At 56.4% G+C, this 15,882-nt stretch overlaps 1 protein-coding gene across 1 annotated transcript; it reads right to left on the bottom strand.

Annotated features, from left to right (window-relative positions):
• Window positions 1–733: 733 nt before the first annotated feature.
• AQP1 (aquaporin 1 (Colton blood group)) lies at window positions 734–14,252 on the bottom strand. Its single transcript, XM_023186024.1, has 4 exons — window positions 13,654–14,252; window positions 3,993–4,157; window positions 3,585–3,665; window positions 734–2,786 (listed from the first exon to the last, which is right to left on the bottom strand). Exons 1-4 carry the CDS (start codon window positions 14,035–14,037, stop codon window positions 2,607–2,609), a joined length of 810 nt encoding a protein of 269 aa, XP_023041792.1. The 5' UTR covers window positions 14,038–14,252; the 3' UTR covers window positions 734–2,606.
• Window positions 14,253–15,882: the final 1,630 nt, after the last annotated feature.

Below are 15,882 nucleotides of genomic sequence, written 5' to 3'. Positions count from 1 at the left end.
CCCCCTATATCACCATCAGCCAGGCATTCCACAGAGGGGACAGTAACCATGTGTCTCCCAGGAGCAGTGCTGGGGCCCCAGGACCTGTCGATACACTATTTCCCACCTCAGCCCACTGCCCTGGTGATACCTGTTCCCTATTATCAGGCACTATTAAGTGTGTGTGCACGTCGGAAGGATCAGGAGCTGCGGCCCCAGTCTCAACCTGAAGTAGCCCTAACTGCACTGGGCTCTGAGGAGTGAGTCTGTCTCCCGTGAGATGCCCAGCCCCGGTCAGATGGGTTGCAAATGTGAGTGGAGGGAGGGAGGAAGGTGGAACAATCCCTAGTGTTCCCTGGGCCCTGCTCTGTGGAGGGTAGAGGGGATGAGAGGGCTGTTGACTTCAGGCCTGCTTTCCTCCATCCCGTCCATACTCCGGAATCAAAAATAGCTCCCATCGCTCCATTTAAACTGATCAGAAGCCTGTCCCTTTTCCCTGCCTCCAGGTCTCCAAAGTCATCCCACTGGGCTCTGGAAGTCTCCTGCTAGGGGCAGGACCCTGTATCCCTCAAATAGGGTTCTGGGGTGTGACTGTATCCATCGCCTGAGATCGGTGGTCTTGAAGGCAGAAGGGGAGGCAGTGGCTCCTCCTCAGACTGGGTCTCTAGCAGTGGACTGATTTCCTTGTGGAGTAATCCAGAAACATTTGTGGGGACACGGCATCAAAAGACGAAAAACTACAGGAAGCCTGAAGGACCTTACAAGTCATTTTCCTTTATTTGCTTAACATATAATGAAATTCCAACTCCAAAGAGACATATATGCAGAGCAGACAGATGCAGGGCCCTGGTATGCAGCAGCCTAGAACCAGGCAGGGGGTGGGTGTGCCCCCTTTCCCCTCCATCACAACCCCCCCGACTCCTGGCCCCTGGCCATTGCTCAGGCAGAAACTGAGAAGCTGGAAATGAAAGGAATCAGCCTCATGGTCCAGGGAGTAGTCAGAGACAGGGCCTTGGTTACTAGGCCTGGCCAAATCATTGTCTAGCTGAAACCGTGGGCCTCAGTGTATCTGTTAAATGAGCTAGAAGTTCCTGCTGGGGAATGGAGAAGACAGTGTGCAGACGTGATGCGCTGGTGATAGCTAAGGGCCTCCTGGTTGTCCCTCTGCTCCTAAATACTGCGTAATTGTGTCTCTTGGTTTCTGTTGCCATCATGGCTAAGTGCACAGTGGTGGAACTGCTCTGGCCCTGGTGGAAATGAATGGACTTATGTAGATAGATGAGTGGAAGAATTCAGCCTTCAAAGCTGATTCTGAGCTCTGAACTGTCCTTGGGCTGCAACTATAGCGAGTTCATCAGGTCAAGGCTGACCCCTCCCCTCCAGGTCAATGTGGACGGAAGGCTGTGGCCAGGGGTCACACGGCAAGCCTGTGCAGGTTACTCACCTGCTCAAATGCCTCCAACCAGGAGCTCATGAACAAGAGAAGAGCTTGCTCCATCCTGCTCAGGACCAGCTGAGGGCTTGGAAAATCCCCAGGCCCAGCAAGGGCATCTGCCTCCATGGGCTGACCTGCATCAGGGTCTTTCTGTTCTCAGGCTTTGGACTTCAGATAGCTCAAGTGCTCTTTGATAAACATATACCAGCATAATGGTGACCTGTGTCTACACTGATGAGAGTGAGTAGAGAACTGAAAGAATGAGCAAGATAATGCAGTGATAGATGGAAAGACCAACTAAAACTCAGAGAAGTAACATAGGTATTCCTCCTTCACTCTCTAAATGGCTTTATTCTGTCTATGGAAGCCTCTCCATGGGGAACAGAAAGTTCCAACTACCTGGCTGGCTGTCGATATCTGCTTTGTAGCCTGTCTGCTCTGCACACACGTACACAGAGGCGTGTGGCAGCAGGCATGCCCCTGGGGAAAGAACACAGGGCAAGTGGAAAGAGCAGCCCTGGTCTAGACCACATCTTCCGGACCCATGCTGTATCTGCACTTAGGGGTTGCAGGCCCGTTGAGCTCTGCCGGTCCCTGCCACTTTGCAGAAGGAGGTCGCTGAGGCCCTGAGATAGGGACAATTCCAAGGTCAGGCCCTAAGTCCGAGCAGGTCGGGGGCCTGAGAGCAAGCAGAGCTGAAGGAGCAAAGCTTGCCCTTCCACTGCACCTTCTGGGATCTCTCCCCTCCAAGCACCATTGGGAGCAAGGTGCATGTTAGGAGAAGAAGGAGGGCCATGCCCAAAGGCACAAAGCAATTACAGTAGAATCCCAGGCACCTGCGCAGGTGAGTCAGCGAGCAACTTTGGGGCAAGGGGGGACTTTGTGGCACACCTCCCATCACACTCTGAGGGGGCGACTAGCAGGTGGGTCCCTTTCTTTCACCTCCTCCACGACTTCAAGGGAGTGGATGTATTAGTAAATCTTGGTCCCCAGGAAGCTCTGAGGCCAGGAAACAGAAAGAGAAAGAGATAGAAACACCCCCAAATGAGGCTTGACCATGCAGGTCTGGCAGATCTTGGGGAAGTGACTTTGGCCAGCTTGTCAGAGTGTCTACAATATGGATTTCACCCCTCCCCTCCCTCCGCCCGTCCCTGCCCCTGCCCCCTACGTGGATGCCCAGGCCAGACCCCTTCTATTTGGGTTTCATCTCCACCCTGGAGTTGATGTCGTCGGCATCCAGGTCATACTCCTCCACCTGGCCGCTGGTCCACACCTTCACGCGGTCTGTGAAGTCACTGCTGCGTGGGGCCAGGATGAAGTCGTAGATGAGTACAGCCAGGGCTCCCCCGATGAATGGCCCCACCCAGAAAATCTAGGAAGAGAGCAGGTGTGTTGAGATGGCTGCACTCAGAAGCCCCTGGAAAGCGTTCCCTGGGTTACCTCCCAGCCCACCCCCCCGTTGGACAGGTTTTCTCCCACCTGGGATGGAGGCAGGTAGGAGGACCAGATCCTAACATCGTGATTCCAGTGCCCTCAAAACTGGCCCAGGCCAGAGTATGTGGTAAGGGCACCTCCTTGCCTCTGCATGGCCCAGCTCAGGCATGGGCAGTGGCAGCCCCTTCTTGAGGAAGGCCACTGCCCCCACGCTCCCAGCTTTGAAAGGGCCTCAGAGACCATTGCCTAATGCAAAGCTGGCCTAGCACATCCACATCCACAACTGTAAGAGCCAAAATCCACTGAGCGCCTCCTCTGTGTTGAGCTCAGTTTACAGATAGGGAGTGAGCCCTTTCCTCCTCCCGGCCACCCTGAGAGCTGGGTACCACCATATCCCCCTCCGCAGCTCAGGAAACCAAGGCTCAAGCACATGGCGCAAGGTCATGCTGAACCCGAAAGTGGCTGAGCCAGGATTTGGAGCCCGACTTTCAACCACACAGCTAGGATGACCTGGAGGCCAGGCAGCATGGGGCAGAGCCGAGCTGGGAGGGCAGAGACTGGGCCTGAAACTGCTCGCAATGTGATCCCACCCTGCCTCTACATGGCAGGCCTCGGTTTCCTGATTTCCTGTCCCCTGGCTGCCTCCTAGAGCCTCCAGGACAGGAAGGGACACTATGAGGGTGGGGTCAGACACCAAAGCCTCCCACCCCACCTCCCTGCACAGTGGGTCGCCTACCCAGTGGTTGCTGAAGTTGTGTGTGATCACCGCGGAGCCAAAGGACCGAGCAGGATTAATCCCACAGCCGGTGTAGTCAATCTGTGAGGGAAAGAGACAGGGAGAGGCAAAGGCAGAGTCGCAGGTGAAGAGAGAGTGAGAGGAGGGAAAGGGTGGAGGGAGAGAGAACAATCAGGGTGGGGGACAATGAGACCCAGGGAGAGAGGAGTGCTGACCCTAAGCTGGGCAAGAGGTCCCTCTGCTCCTCTCCAGGGCAGGACCCTGCCCCCAGCCCCCAGCGCTGACCTGCCATCCTCCACCCAATGGCAAGAGCCCTGTCGGGAGTCCCACTGGCTGCCCATGGTAGGGCACCCCACCAGCCCCTGTCCTCCCTCCCCCCACCTCCATCTTGGAGGGCCCCTGACTCACAGCCAGGAGGTGTCCGAGGGCTACAGAGAGGCCAATGGCAAGGGGGGCTGAGCCACCAAGGTCGCGGCGCCTTCGGTCAGTAGTGGCCAGCACACACAGCACCAGCTGGAGGGTGCCGATGATCTCGATGCCCAGGCCCTGGCCTGAGTTCACACCATCAGCCAGCTGCAGGGGACAGAGGCGGTGAGGACTGGTGAGGAGGGTAGGCAGGGACTGTGTCCCAGGACCCCAAGGATCCCCAGGCCTCCCAGACCCGGGCATGGAGGGCAGACCCTCAGATGGGCCTTCAGAGTCCATCACAGGGTCCCGGGCAAGCACACACAGCAGGTAGTGGAAATCAGATCTTGAACCCACCCACTGCTGTTGATGAAACTCCAGCTCAGCCCCTAATACCTGCCTAGACCCAGGCTCCACTCTACCTAGAAGCTGGAGAGGCCTGGGGTGAGCTGAGGCCTTCACATCCAGCTGCAACCAGGCCAGGGTATTCTGGGGTACCAAGGCCAGAGGCAAGGGGCAAGCCCCAGGCATGAAGATGATGGTCAGGAGCACTCCTAGGAGAAGAGATGCAAACAGGTGGGAAGGCCCAGCAGGGGACATGGCTTCATACCCAAAAGTCCAGACCATTCCACCCCATGCCCAACTACATCTAAATTCTGGGGCTGGGGAGGCCTTCAGAGAGGTCCTGCCTCCCTCCACCCCTCTTTCTCCTCTGTGCTTGCCTCCCTTATTGTCTCCACCGTCTCTCTCTCCTTCTCCACCCCTGTGTCTTTCCTTGGTCCAAGGCCTGTCTCCCATTACTTCTGGCCTTGCCCTCCCTGTCTCTCCTTCTCTCTTCTTTCTCCCTACTGCTGGCCCCAGCCTCACCCTCCCTCTCCCTGGCCAGAGAGGCTCCGCCACCACCGTCTGGCTGCCACTTACTCCTGGGCCACTTTTAGAAACATGACTCATGGAAAGAGAAGGGAATGGGAGCTGCCATGAGGTCATGAAAGCCCTCCCCATGCAGCTGCCCCAGGAGGACCCCTCCCCAGGAAGCCCCAGCACCTTCCACTATGCTTTGTGGCCATCCCAGGGGCTAAGTGCATTCACACAGGGGAGCTGGACCACACCAGCAAAGGCTCACTTGCAAAGATGCCCAGATGAGGTCACTTAGGCTGCCTTCTCCCAGGCAGGGCTGTTGCACCCAAACACTTCCCAGCTGGGAGTCTCACTACCCAGCTCCCATCCTCAGGATATGGGAGTGTCTCTAAGGCCATAGGGAATTTTGCAAAATCCAAGGTAGGGGGGCACACCTTGGAGATTTTCCCAGCCCCACCCTGAGGCCATCCTACAAGAACAATCCTCTTCCCGCCTTTGTCTGCAGCCCTGGGTTACAGGGAATGACTCACATCCCCTCCCCTGCCTTGCAGCCCCAACTTTGGGCTTTTCCTGGCGGACCCCAGGGCTACATCCCTTAGGTCTGCCAGCCCTCTGGGCAATGCCCAGTTCCCTTTCTGTCCCAAGGTTGGGCCGAGGAGGCAGAAGCCCTGTGTTCAGGTCCTGACTCTTCTACTTTCTGGCACCATGAGCATGGGCTATCCCCTCAGGTCTTCAGTCTTCCCGTCTACAAAATGGATCTCATTGTCCATGCCTGCTCTCCCGAGCAGCTGGGAGGTTCAAAGGCCAAAGGGGCTGTCTCAGGGCATTTGGAAAGAGTTGCCGATGCAGAAGGGATGGGGTAGTGGTTGTGACTCTTGTTTTGGTTCTTCTCATTGTGTGTGCAGGATTTGGGGACAGGCAGAAGGAGTGACGGCAGCTGGAGCTGCTGGCAGAAGCCTGCCCAGAATTAGGACAGGCTGAATGGGGTTGAGGCTGGTGAAGCCAGCCGGGCTAGTCCTGATGCCCACCCACACTTGCACCTGTGAGGCCCCTGTCCCTCTGGATCTGAGCCCTCAGGAAGCTCGCGGCTCCTTCTATTCCTCTATCTTCTGCTCTGTGGGGTTGGCCTAATTGCTAGCTGGCCGAAGTCCTGAAACCAGCCCTTCCCCGATGATTAATGGAGTCGTCGCTGTAAGTGGCTCCCTCCTTGGAGAATCCTCCCAGCCCCACCCCTCACAGATGTAACCAGAAGGAGCTCATCTCCTCCTCTGTTTCTTAACCAGCTGTGAGAGTCCCAGCTGCTACCCAAAGACACCATGCTTTTCATGCAAAGTGGACAGAGCAGAGGGTGATGGTTCCAGGCCCTGTACTCTGAGTCCTTGGGAAGGGGAGGGGTCAGCCACCTGTCCTGGGAATTCTGGAATGTGCCTCCCTGACTGCTGAGAACCACATGGGCTGACAGCCTTCCTCTCCAATACCCACTACCACCACCACCAGGAAGCCTCCCCTGATTGCTTCAACATCTACTGACAACCTTCCTTCAACTGCCTAATACACTTGCATTATTTACATCTGGAAAAACTTGATAATTCAGAATTGGAAGGGGCACTGAAAGGCCTGTTGAAACTCAATGTCCAGGAAAGAGCAGGTAAAATACTTCAAAATGTACGTTACTGTTTACAACCCATTAAATTTGAAAAGTTGCTTACACAGGGACAATTCCCATTGTAATCACTTGTTTTATATATATATATATATATGTGTATATGTGTGTGTGTGTGTGTGTGTGTTTGCACATCTCCATGTAGTTTTGTCTGGCCCAGGTCTTATTAAGGCAGAAAAAAGTAACAATCAGAAAAATTCTCTTCCCGCTTTTGCAGCCCTGGGTTTTGTGAATGCAAGTATTACCTAAAGAATAATCCACACATTTCTTCTGAAGTGTCAGAAAGATACAAGCTCTCCATTTTGTGCTGAGCCCTTGTAAAACCACTGCTCAAGGCCCAGTTCAGACCCCACTAGCTCCTAGAAGCCTTCCCAGATCCCTGGCTGGAATTAACTTCTGCTCCCACCCACCATGCCCTCACTGAATTCTCTGCATCTTATAGGAAACCAATCTTCCTGCAGCCTATATGGATGCATCTCCTCCTGGCCTGGGAACTCAGTGAGGACAGGGTGAGGGACCTCTGCCATTTCTCTGCCCACACGTCTGAGGAGAGGCTCATTGTGTGGTGATAGAAGTGGCAGAAAATGCTAATTTTCTACAACCCCCACCCTCACTAGGGGCAGCCTGGCTCCAGAGGTGCTCTCCGGACCCAGGGCTATCTTCTTCACTTTCTAGCTGGGAAACAATGGGCCAATCATTAGCCTCTGGGAGCCCCAGAGGGCAGCCTGTGTGATGGCTCAGTGAGATGATGATGCGGAGGCTGAGGCCCAGGGAGGATGCAGCAAAGCCGGGATCCTTGCCCCATAGTCTGTGCCACCCTACACTCACAGGTCACCCAATGGGCTGGTCACTCCCAGGCCCAGCCAAGGAACCTGGCTATTCCCAGCGTGGACTTGGGAGCCGGCAGGAGGTGGTTCTGTGGCTGCCAGAGTGTCCTGCCTCTAGGACAGCCCAGAGATGATCTCTCCAGGCAATGTGCTCTAAGCCTTCCCTGCTGCCCATAGACATGCCAACCAGGATAGCTTCCAAGGCATGGGGCCCCTGGCTTGGCCTGGGCACTCTGGCGCCCTGGCCTTGGGGAACAGCAGGCTCCAGAGCCAGGCCTGACTGAGGCTCTGAGCATTCGTTCTCAAGGGACAGGAAACATCGAGGCCTTCCCTGCCCACCCCAGTGCCTCCAGGACTCAGCACTGGGCAGTGAGGAGGCCCATGTGGGCCCCACAGTGTCACTCCTCCATGGGTGTTCACACGTGGACATGGGGTTATTCCTGGTTTTGTGTGCCTCTGTGTGTCTTTGTAAATAAGTGTCTGCTGTGTCTGTGGATGACCACATGTGTCCAGGGCTGACTCTTTCTCTTTTTTGTTAGATTGTAAGTGGTTTATTACACAATAATTAAATTTTAAAAATCTATAAAAGAACTACAAAAATCCCCCACGTGTATGCACCAAACAACGTAGCCTAAAAGTAAATGCGGGAAAAATTGACAGAATTGCAAGGAGGATTGGATCACTCTACCACCAGAGTGAAAAATTTTAACAATCTTCTATTAGAAATGTATAGAATAATGAAGCAGCCAAAAACTACCAATAACACGAACAGGGAGGGTTCAAACCCCATAATTAACAAGATTGATTTCAGAAAAATATGAAAAACCCTCTACCGCTGAATTAGAGAATGCACACTCTTTTTCATCCCATGTTGGATATTTAGACAACTGATGAGGTACTGACCAAGTGTCTCGGCCCTCTCTGGGAACAGCTATCATACAGGGGTCTCTGCAGGAAATGAGGTCCTGGAGGCTGTGCTGTGTGTTTGCACTGGTATGTCTGACGGCACTTCTGAGTGCCTCACTGTTTCCCTGTGTCATACACCCACACAGGTGCCACTACCAGCTAGAGAGGGAAGAGAAGAGAAAAAAAAAATGAGCCCTCCATGTGAGAAAGCAGCGGGTCTCAACAAGCCCGTTATTTGCTCCCAGAAACCATTTCATCTTCCTGACAAGAAACAATACACAAAGCAATGGCTTCCTCCCTCCCTCCCTCCCTCGTTCTTTTCCTAACTCCAGGGCAGGGAAAGGAAAAGGCTCCATTGAGGAACCCCCGCCCAACCCTCCTTGGGTCCCAGAGCCTGAGTGGGACCATCCGGTCTTGAGAATGTGCTTTGTGTACCGTGTGTGCGTCCCTCACGCAAGAGCACATGTGTGTGCATGTTTGTGTTTGTGCCATGTGTGTATACTTCGGAGCAGCAGAAATAATCAAGGGCTAGGAGGCAGCGCCACACCTCTGTCTCCATGCCCCGTGGGCTTCAGTTTCCCCAACAGTAAAATGGAGGCCTTGGCCCAGATTCTAGCCCCTGGCAGTATCCAGAAGTACCTCCTGCCTGACCTCGGGTTGGTCACCCTCCAGCCCCAGATCAGAAACCTGAGCACCGGATCCCCTGCAGGCCAGAACTGCTGGTCTCAGCGTGACACAAAGCCTATGTTGTAGAACCTGTCACCCACCCCACTGGACCCCTGCATAGAACAGCACCCCCAAAACAGCCTCCCCACCAGATAGCATCCACTTGCACACCCCTAATGGCAAGGATCTTACTGACTTAGAGGCAGCCCCCTTCTTCATGTCAACAATGACATCAACAACAACGTTCTTTACACTGAGTAGAAATCTGCCTCTCAAGGGGCCCTGACAGCGAGATTGCAGGCACTGAAAGGAGCTGCTGAAAGGGCCGGGGGCATTTTCCAGCCTTTGCAGATATCTTTTAAGTTGGCGATTTCAGCCTCAGAGTATGCCCACCCCACTGAACTGTAGCTCCTGGCTGAGTGAAGACAGCCCCTCATGATCCCCCTGGGCACCATTCCATGTGGGCAAGGAGCCCCTCTTGTCCCCAGGGGGAAGCCCTGACTGAGGGGACCCTGGCTACTTGCAGGGCCTCAAGGACAGCATTTTCCTGCCTTCACCTCCAGGTGCGAGGGCTCAGATCCCAGCCATTCAGGAGACTCCAGACTTGGTGCTTCCAGAAGGTAAGGGCCATGGCCCCTGCTGGGTGGGGGCCCTAGACTAAGTGGGGGCACCATCTGGAATTGGCTTGCAGTGAACTAATGGCCCCTTCACGCTGCCGGAAGGTTGCCTGGGGTGGAGAAGGGAAGGCAAGGTGTGAGAGGAGGCTGTGACCTGGGGATAATGAGCAGGGGTTGAGCCCCTCAGACAGGCATCCCAGGGGGCCATGTCCCTTCTCAAAGCATGGCCCCTTCAGGGTTCCCAGGAAAAGCCCTGGTCAGGGCCAAGTATTGGGATGGGCAACACTGGGACCGGCTGGGCTGTTCTGAGGGCCTTAAAGGGGAAGCAGCCTCAGGATTTTCCGTGATGAGGGAAGTCTCCACCACAAAGCTCCCGCCCCATCTCTGTGTCCTCCCCCTCATCTGGGGCTGGCGGAAACAGTAATTATATGTCCCAGATGTGGCATCACCACCCAGCCCCCAGCCCCTCCCTGGGCAGGCCGGGCTGGGCAGGGACATGGAAACTCTGCCTTCCTTTCCCCCGCCCTCCCCTGAGCTCTGGAGGAGGTGGCAGCGCCCCCGGGAGAACTGGTGGCATGAAGGGGCCTCTCACTGTATGGCTGGGGAAACTGAGGCCCAGAAAAATGGGATAAAGGGGAGAGCTTAGGGCTTCAGTCAGGCCCCTGATGCTGCAGGTAGAAACACTCTTCATTCAGAGCAGGCAGGCCCTGAATGAGCAGGGCTGGGAGAAGACCCCAAAGAGGGTAGCTTTGCCCTCTGCCTGAGCCCAGTGGGCTGAGATCACAGGCTCTGGGGATCCAGACCCCTTCCCCTGGATGCAGCCCTGGCCCAAATCCCGAGCACTCACCACCCTCCTCCCACGCCCCTCCAGCCTGACCATATCCTACAACTCCCACACCATGGCCTCCACCTCCTCCTAGCCTGTGCTCACACAGTCCCTCTGTCCCTTCCCTCTGCAATGTCTCCACATTCAGGCTCCTACGAAACCTCCCTGATACCTTCCTGGCCCTCCCACCCCTTAAGTTCAAAAGTTCCCGGGCCCGCCCTGACATCTCTTATCGCATCTGCCTCCTGCTCTGTATCACAGACAGCTGGGCACTGGCTTATCTTGACCTAGGGCTGTGGGCTTCTCTGAGGAGGCAGCCAGGCTAACCTAGCCCTGCACTGAGCACCCAGCAGTCCCCGCTCATGCTTATAGGGAGCCGGCTGAGCAGACCACACAGCAGAAGAATGAAAAAAGCCAGCAAATACCAGGAATCCTGAGTCCACTAGCATCTCCTACTTCTCAGAGCCCAGCCACACCCTGCTATGTCCCTATCTCATAGACAGGAACTAGGGCCACACAGGCCAGTCTGTTGTGTAATGCCACATGGTATTAGTGGCTGAGCTAGGACGGGGACAGGCAAGAGTGTCCACCCCAGCCTCTGAGCCTCTCACCCTTTGCTAAAATTGGTATTTGGCTCTTAGAACTAGCCGGGACCTTGCAGGCTGGATGGAGGCCCACGGTCTCTCTAGGGCGTATCCTGAGCCCTGACTCAGTCAGGAGAAAGTTGTCCCCAACATGTCCCGAAGGGACACCCCCTGACTCACCCCAACCACTTCCTGCCACCTCTTTTGCTGTTTTCCTTGGAAATCTCCATGCCCACCACTTGCCCCACCCAGGTTTTGCCCAGGGTGGGGCTCAGGGCCAGAGAGGCTGCAGGAACCTCCCCCAGGTCATGAAGGAGAGTGTGTCACCTGCTGCCCAGACTGTTCCCTGCTCCTCTTGAGGCATCCAGGCCACGCCTGAGACCCCTCCAGTTCCAGGGCCAGTGTCTGACGGGAGCCTTTAGGGGGGTACCTTCTCTATTTCTAGGCCCAGAGTTGAGCTTCTGACCCCCACCCTTCCACTGTCAGGACAGGGCAGTGCCTGAGCCCCCACCATCGTGCTTAGCACCCTTATGTTCAGCACTGCCCCTGCTGGGCTGCTCTTAGCCAGCGTTCATGGGATGGGTGATAAGCTCAAAGCAATGAAGTGAGCTGGCTGTCTGGGTGTGGCTGTGAGGGTCACAAGACCTAAGTCCCCTCTTGAGGGTCAGGGTCCGCAGCTCCGATAAAGCTCAATAAGTTAGCAGCAGACAGGTCTTGAACCCAGGTGTCTGCCTCCCAGTCCAGGGCCGGCTCCCACACTAGGCTGCTCCTCTTTCTCTCCCATTTGCAACACACCCAGCCCAAGTATTGGGGTGACTATAAAAAATGAAGGCCAGGGAGGGAATGGGGCACAGGAGTCGGGTGTGGCCTGTGATCCAGATGGCACAGAAGGGGCCCACCCTCCCGCCTCTGGCTCAGATGCGCATACTAGAGTGTGAAGCCTCTGGCAGCAGGTGCAGAGGTTCTGCCCTGTGAGATAGGAGGGACGATATGGGGCCAGAAAGTCTAGGAATCACATCCCCTCCCCTACAGGGACGCTTCCGCAGCCCATCATACCCAGCCAAGCTTCAGCGTGAGCTTGACCCTACCCAGTGGAACTCCCCGAGGCTACAAGCTCTGCCCCCACTGGAAACTGAGACCTGGGGGCAGAGCTTGACATGGCCTGCCTGAGCTCTGTCCCATACATACCCCGCAGCCACGTCTAAACTGGCTAAAGTCTAAACTCCAGCCCATGGAGGTAATCTTCAATCTTGGGCCAAGCAGAGGTTGGCTGCAGAGGAGGTTGGGTGAGGTGTCACCGTGACACAAAAGCGCTAAGCCCCCTGTGGCTGGGCTGAGCCAGCTGCACCAGACCTTCACCTAGCCTCCCCCAGGCTGTCAGCCGCAGGATCTGAACTTTGACCGGGAAGTGAGAGGACAGCTTCTGTAAACCCTACTGCCATCTCTGAGGCGCCCTCAGAGATGACCCACACCGTCCCCACACCCACCTGCCCTGCCTACAGCCCTGCCGGCCTCATCTCTCTAGACAAGTCCTCCTCTCTGCTCCTTAACCTCTCTCCCTCCTTGTGAGGGCACCCCCAAGCCTGCTCACCTGTCCCCTGGGCCCTCAGAGACATCCTCCAAGCCTTCCTCAGTCTCTCAGGCCAAATCGCCCCCTGCTGTTGCCCAAGCCCGGCCTGAGTTTGCACTTGTCTGAGGAGCTGGGAAAGGCCAGGTCTGGGACAGCAGGCAGCTGCCACCAGCAGCCACTTTGCCATGCTAAGCAGCCCAGGAGACATTCTTTTCCACAGCTGCCACCCAGTTACCAGCATCTGCTTGTCATTAGTGACTCCAGTCCAGACCCCATTCAAGCCAGGAGCCATGGGCACGTGTGGTTGCAAACTCACCCCCACACACCCTAACACAGCAGCACAAACATGCACACAGTTTACATAAGCACAGAGACTCATGCTGGCAGACGCATGCACACATACACACCTTCACACACACACGCACACGTACATGCACACACACGCACATGCACACACACACACACACACGCCACACGTCTCAGTGCCTGGAGACCCTGGAGCCCAGCCCTTGCCCCCCAGCCCATACTGTAATCCAGGAAAACTGCCTTCAAACAGCCCCGGAAAGTGTTTTCACTCCCTTATCTTTGTCTAATTCCCAGGGGCGGAAGAGTGGAAGAGGGCCTTTCTCTTGATTCCTAGAGGTGGTTTGTTTGGAAACCTATGTGAATATGGGGGGCTCCCTGAAGGAGTCATGTTCACACACCTGCAGAACCAGCTGCAGACAGGCTGGGCATCTGGTTCAGGGTGGCTGGGGAAAGCGGGCGAAGTTTCCCCGGGGTGCAGGGCTGCAGGAGGAGGGAGTTGGCGGCACAGGCAGGACTGAGAAGGGCCAAAAAGCTACAGCCAAGGGGCGAGGAACTGCTGGCCAAGCTTATTCCCCATAATAGATGCCCTGCAGGGGACATTGGCAAGACCATTATTCTCTTGATCTCAGCTTCCCACAGTGCCTGGCAGAAAACAGGCTCTGGGAGGCATGCATAACTGAGTTCCAGCCCCAGCTCTTCCCCCCCGCTCTCTATGTGACCTCCAACAACCTCTTGTCCTCTCCGTTCCTCAGTGTCCCCATCTGCACAATGGGCAGAGGATGGAACTGGTGCCTTTCAGCATCATTCTAGAACCCCCCATGCTCGGGGACACCCCACTCACGTCATTGCGGCCGAGCGAGTTCCCAGGCAGGGAGGAGGTGATGCCTGAGAGGATGGCGGCGGCGACGATGGCCCCCACGCACTGGGCAATGATGTACATGAGGGCACGGAAGATGCTGATCTGGCAGCTGAGCAGCAGCCCCAGCGTGACAGCCGGGTTGAGGTGGGCACCACTGATGTGACCCACGCTCTGTGCCAGCGTGGCGATGCTCAGTCCGAAGGCCAGCGACACCTTCACGTTGTCCTGGACCGCCGTCTGGTTGTTCCCCACCGGGTATTTGAAGCCCAGGGCAGAGCCGATGCTGATGAAGACAAAGAGGGTCGTGGCCAGGAACTCAGCCACCACTGCCCTCCAGAAGAGCTTCTTCTTGAACTCGCTGGCCATGCTGGCAGGGGGCTTGGCCTGAGACGGCTGCCGGGTGCTCAATTCCCTCTGAGAGCTGAGCCACAGCCTGGGTTGGGCCTATTTATAGGGCCGGGGGCGGGGGGAGCACAAAGGGAGGAAGGCCTCTCTTCACTCCTGGCCCGCCCCACACCGCACGGACCTCCTCTGGATGGATGCAGACACGGCTCTGCTGTCCGCCTGCCAACTTTTTCCTTCCTCCTCTCCCCCTCCCTCTCTCTCCCCCTCCACCCTCAGCCCTGCCCAGCCCAAGGAGGCAGGCAGGAGGCAGCCGTCGCTCTAATAGGCTTTGGGAAATTCTTCCAAGCTGGCCCCACTCAGGGGACCAGAGAAATCCAGGTGTCTCCGCCCTGTGTGCAAAGCTCAGGGGATTCCTGAGGACACAGCCAGGTGCTCTGGAGTGGGTGGGGTGGGCGGGCTGGACTCAGCGGGTGGACATTGCCCTCCCTGGAGGCAGGCACCATGATCCTGCCGGCCTGACATCCCCATGCCAATCCAGAGAGGCACTGGCCTGGAGTCCCTGGGCCCAGGGCTCCAGAGGGGCAGTCAGGGCCTCCCGCACGGCCACTGCATGCCATGTTAGGGATGTCCCAGAGTCCCCAGTCTCCCCGAGCCAGGCCTGTGTGGATGGGGCACGGAGGCATCAGAAGATGCAGAGAGGTTGTCTGTGGCTGCCCTCCGTGCCGTGGTTGGGGGCAGGCCTGAGCTAGGCAGAGCTGTTAGAAAGCCGCCACCCTGGGAGCTCCCAAACTTCTCCAGAGCAATTTGAACCAATGATTTGTGGGCAGGTTGGTGAAGATGGGGACTGTTTAGGACTTTCCTCTCAAGGCAGTCACACCGGCGGGTCACTGGGAAGGTGGAAGGAATGGCAGCCCCACCTGGCATTGGAAGGTGCTGGAGAGGAGGGAGGGATGGAGCAGGAGAGAAAGAGAGAGACAGAGAGATGCAGGCTGAGGGGAGGAGAAGAGACAGACAAGGAGAAAGGAAAGACAGTAGCAGGGAAATAGAGCAAAAGTGGAAGAGAAAGAGACACATCCCCAACCAGAGACAGTGAGACAAGCAGGGCCAAGAGAGACAGAGAGAGCGCAGAGGGCTAGGAAAAGACAAACTGAAACAAGAAGATAGGACTGGACCCAGAGCCAAGAAGTAGAAAGGGAGAGATAAATGAGGAGAAGCAGAGAGCGGTAGGGGCCAAAAGAGCCCCTGCAGAGGGAGGGGCCGAGGCCCTGCTGTGGACCCCCGCGGGCCCCCTGCGCCCTGGGCATCTCCAATCCAGAGGCCCAGAGCCAGCCAACAAACAAAAAGAATCCGGACTCTGGGGCCAGCCAACAAACAAAAAGAATCCGGACTCTGGGGCCCACTTGCCTGCTACATGGAACATGCTGGAAGAGCCAGGCCCAGGAGGGAGGGTCCCCCTGTATCCCCTAGGGAGGGCCTGGGATGATCTGGGCTCTCCTCCCACCTCCCGCCTGCCCCACCACAGTCCTACTCAGGAGTGTTGGCATCTTCCTATTTATAGGCCTGGTGAGAGGACTTCTCTGAGTTCTAAGTGTGCCTGGGGCAGGACAAGGATGAGTGGGTCTTACGCCTCTTGTCCAGGGGCCATTCTGCAGAGAATGACACTAGCCGTTACTGGCCACCCCTCTGCCCAGCTGTGGCCTGGCTCTCGGGGTGAACTGCCAGGGACCAGCCTGGTGTGTGTTTGCTGGGGCTGCAGGTGGGGATGACGCATTCCCCTAAGTGCCTATACAGGACAGTGGTGGCCGGCAGGCCCTGCCTGCTCAGAGAGCCCGGGTGGCCGAAAGTCATCAGTACTTTCTTAGCTGT

Source organism: Piliocolobus tephrosceles, chromosome 8, assembly GCF_002776525.5.
Source record: "Piliocolobus tephrosceles isolate RC106 chromosome 8, ASM277652v3, whole genome shotgun sequence".
NCBI classification, from domain to species: domain Eukaryota; kingdom Metazoa; phylum Chordata; class Mammalia; order Primates; family Cercopithecidae; genus Piliocolobus; species Piliocolobus tephrosceles.
This window is presented reverse-complemented; position numbering and strand designations above follow the sequence as displayed.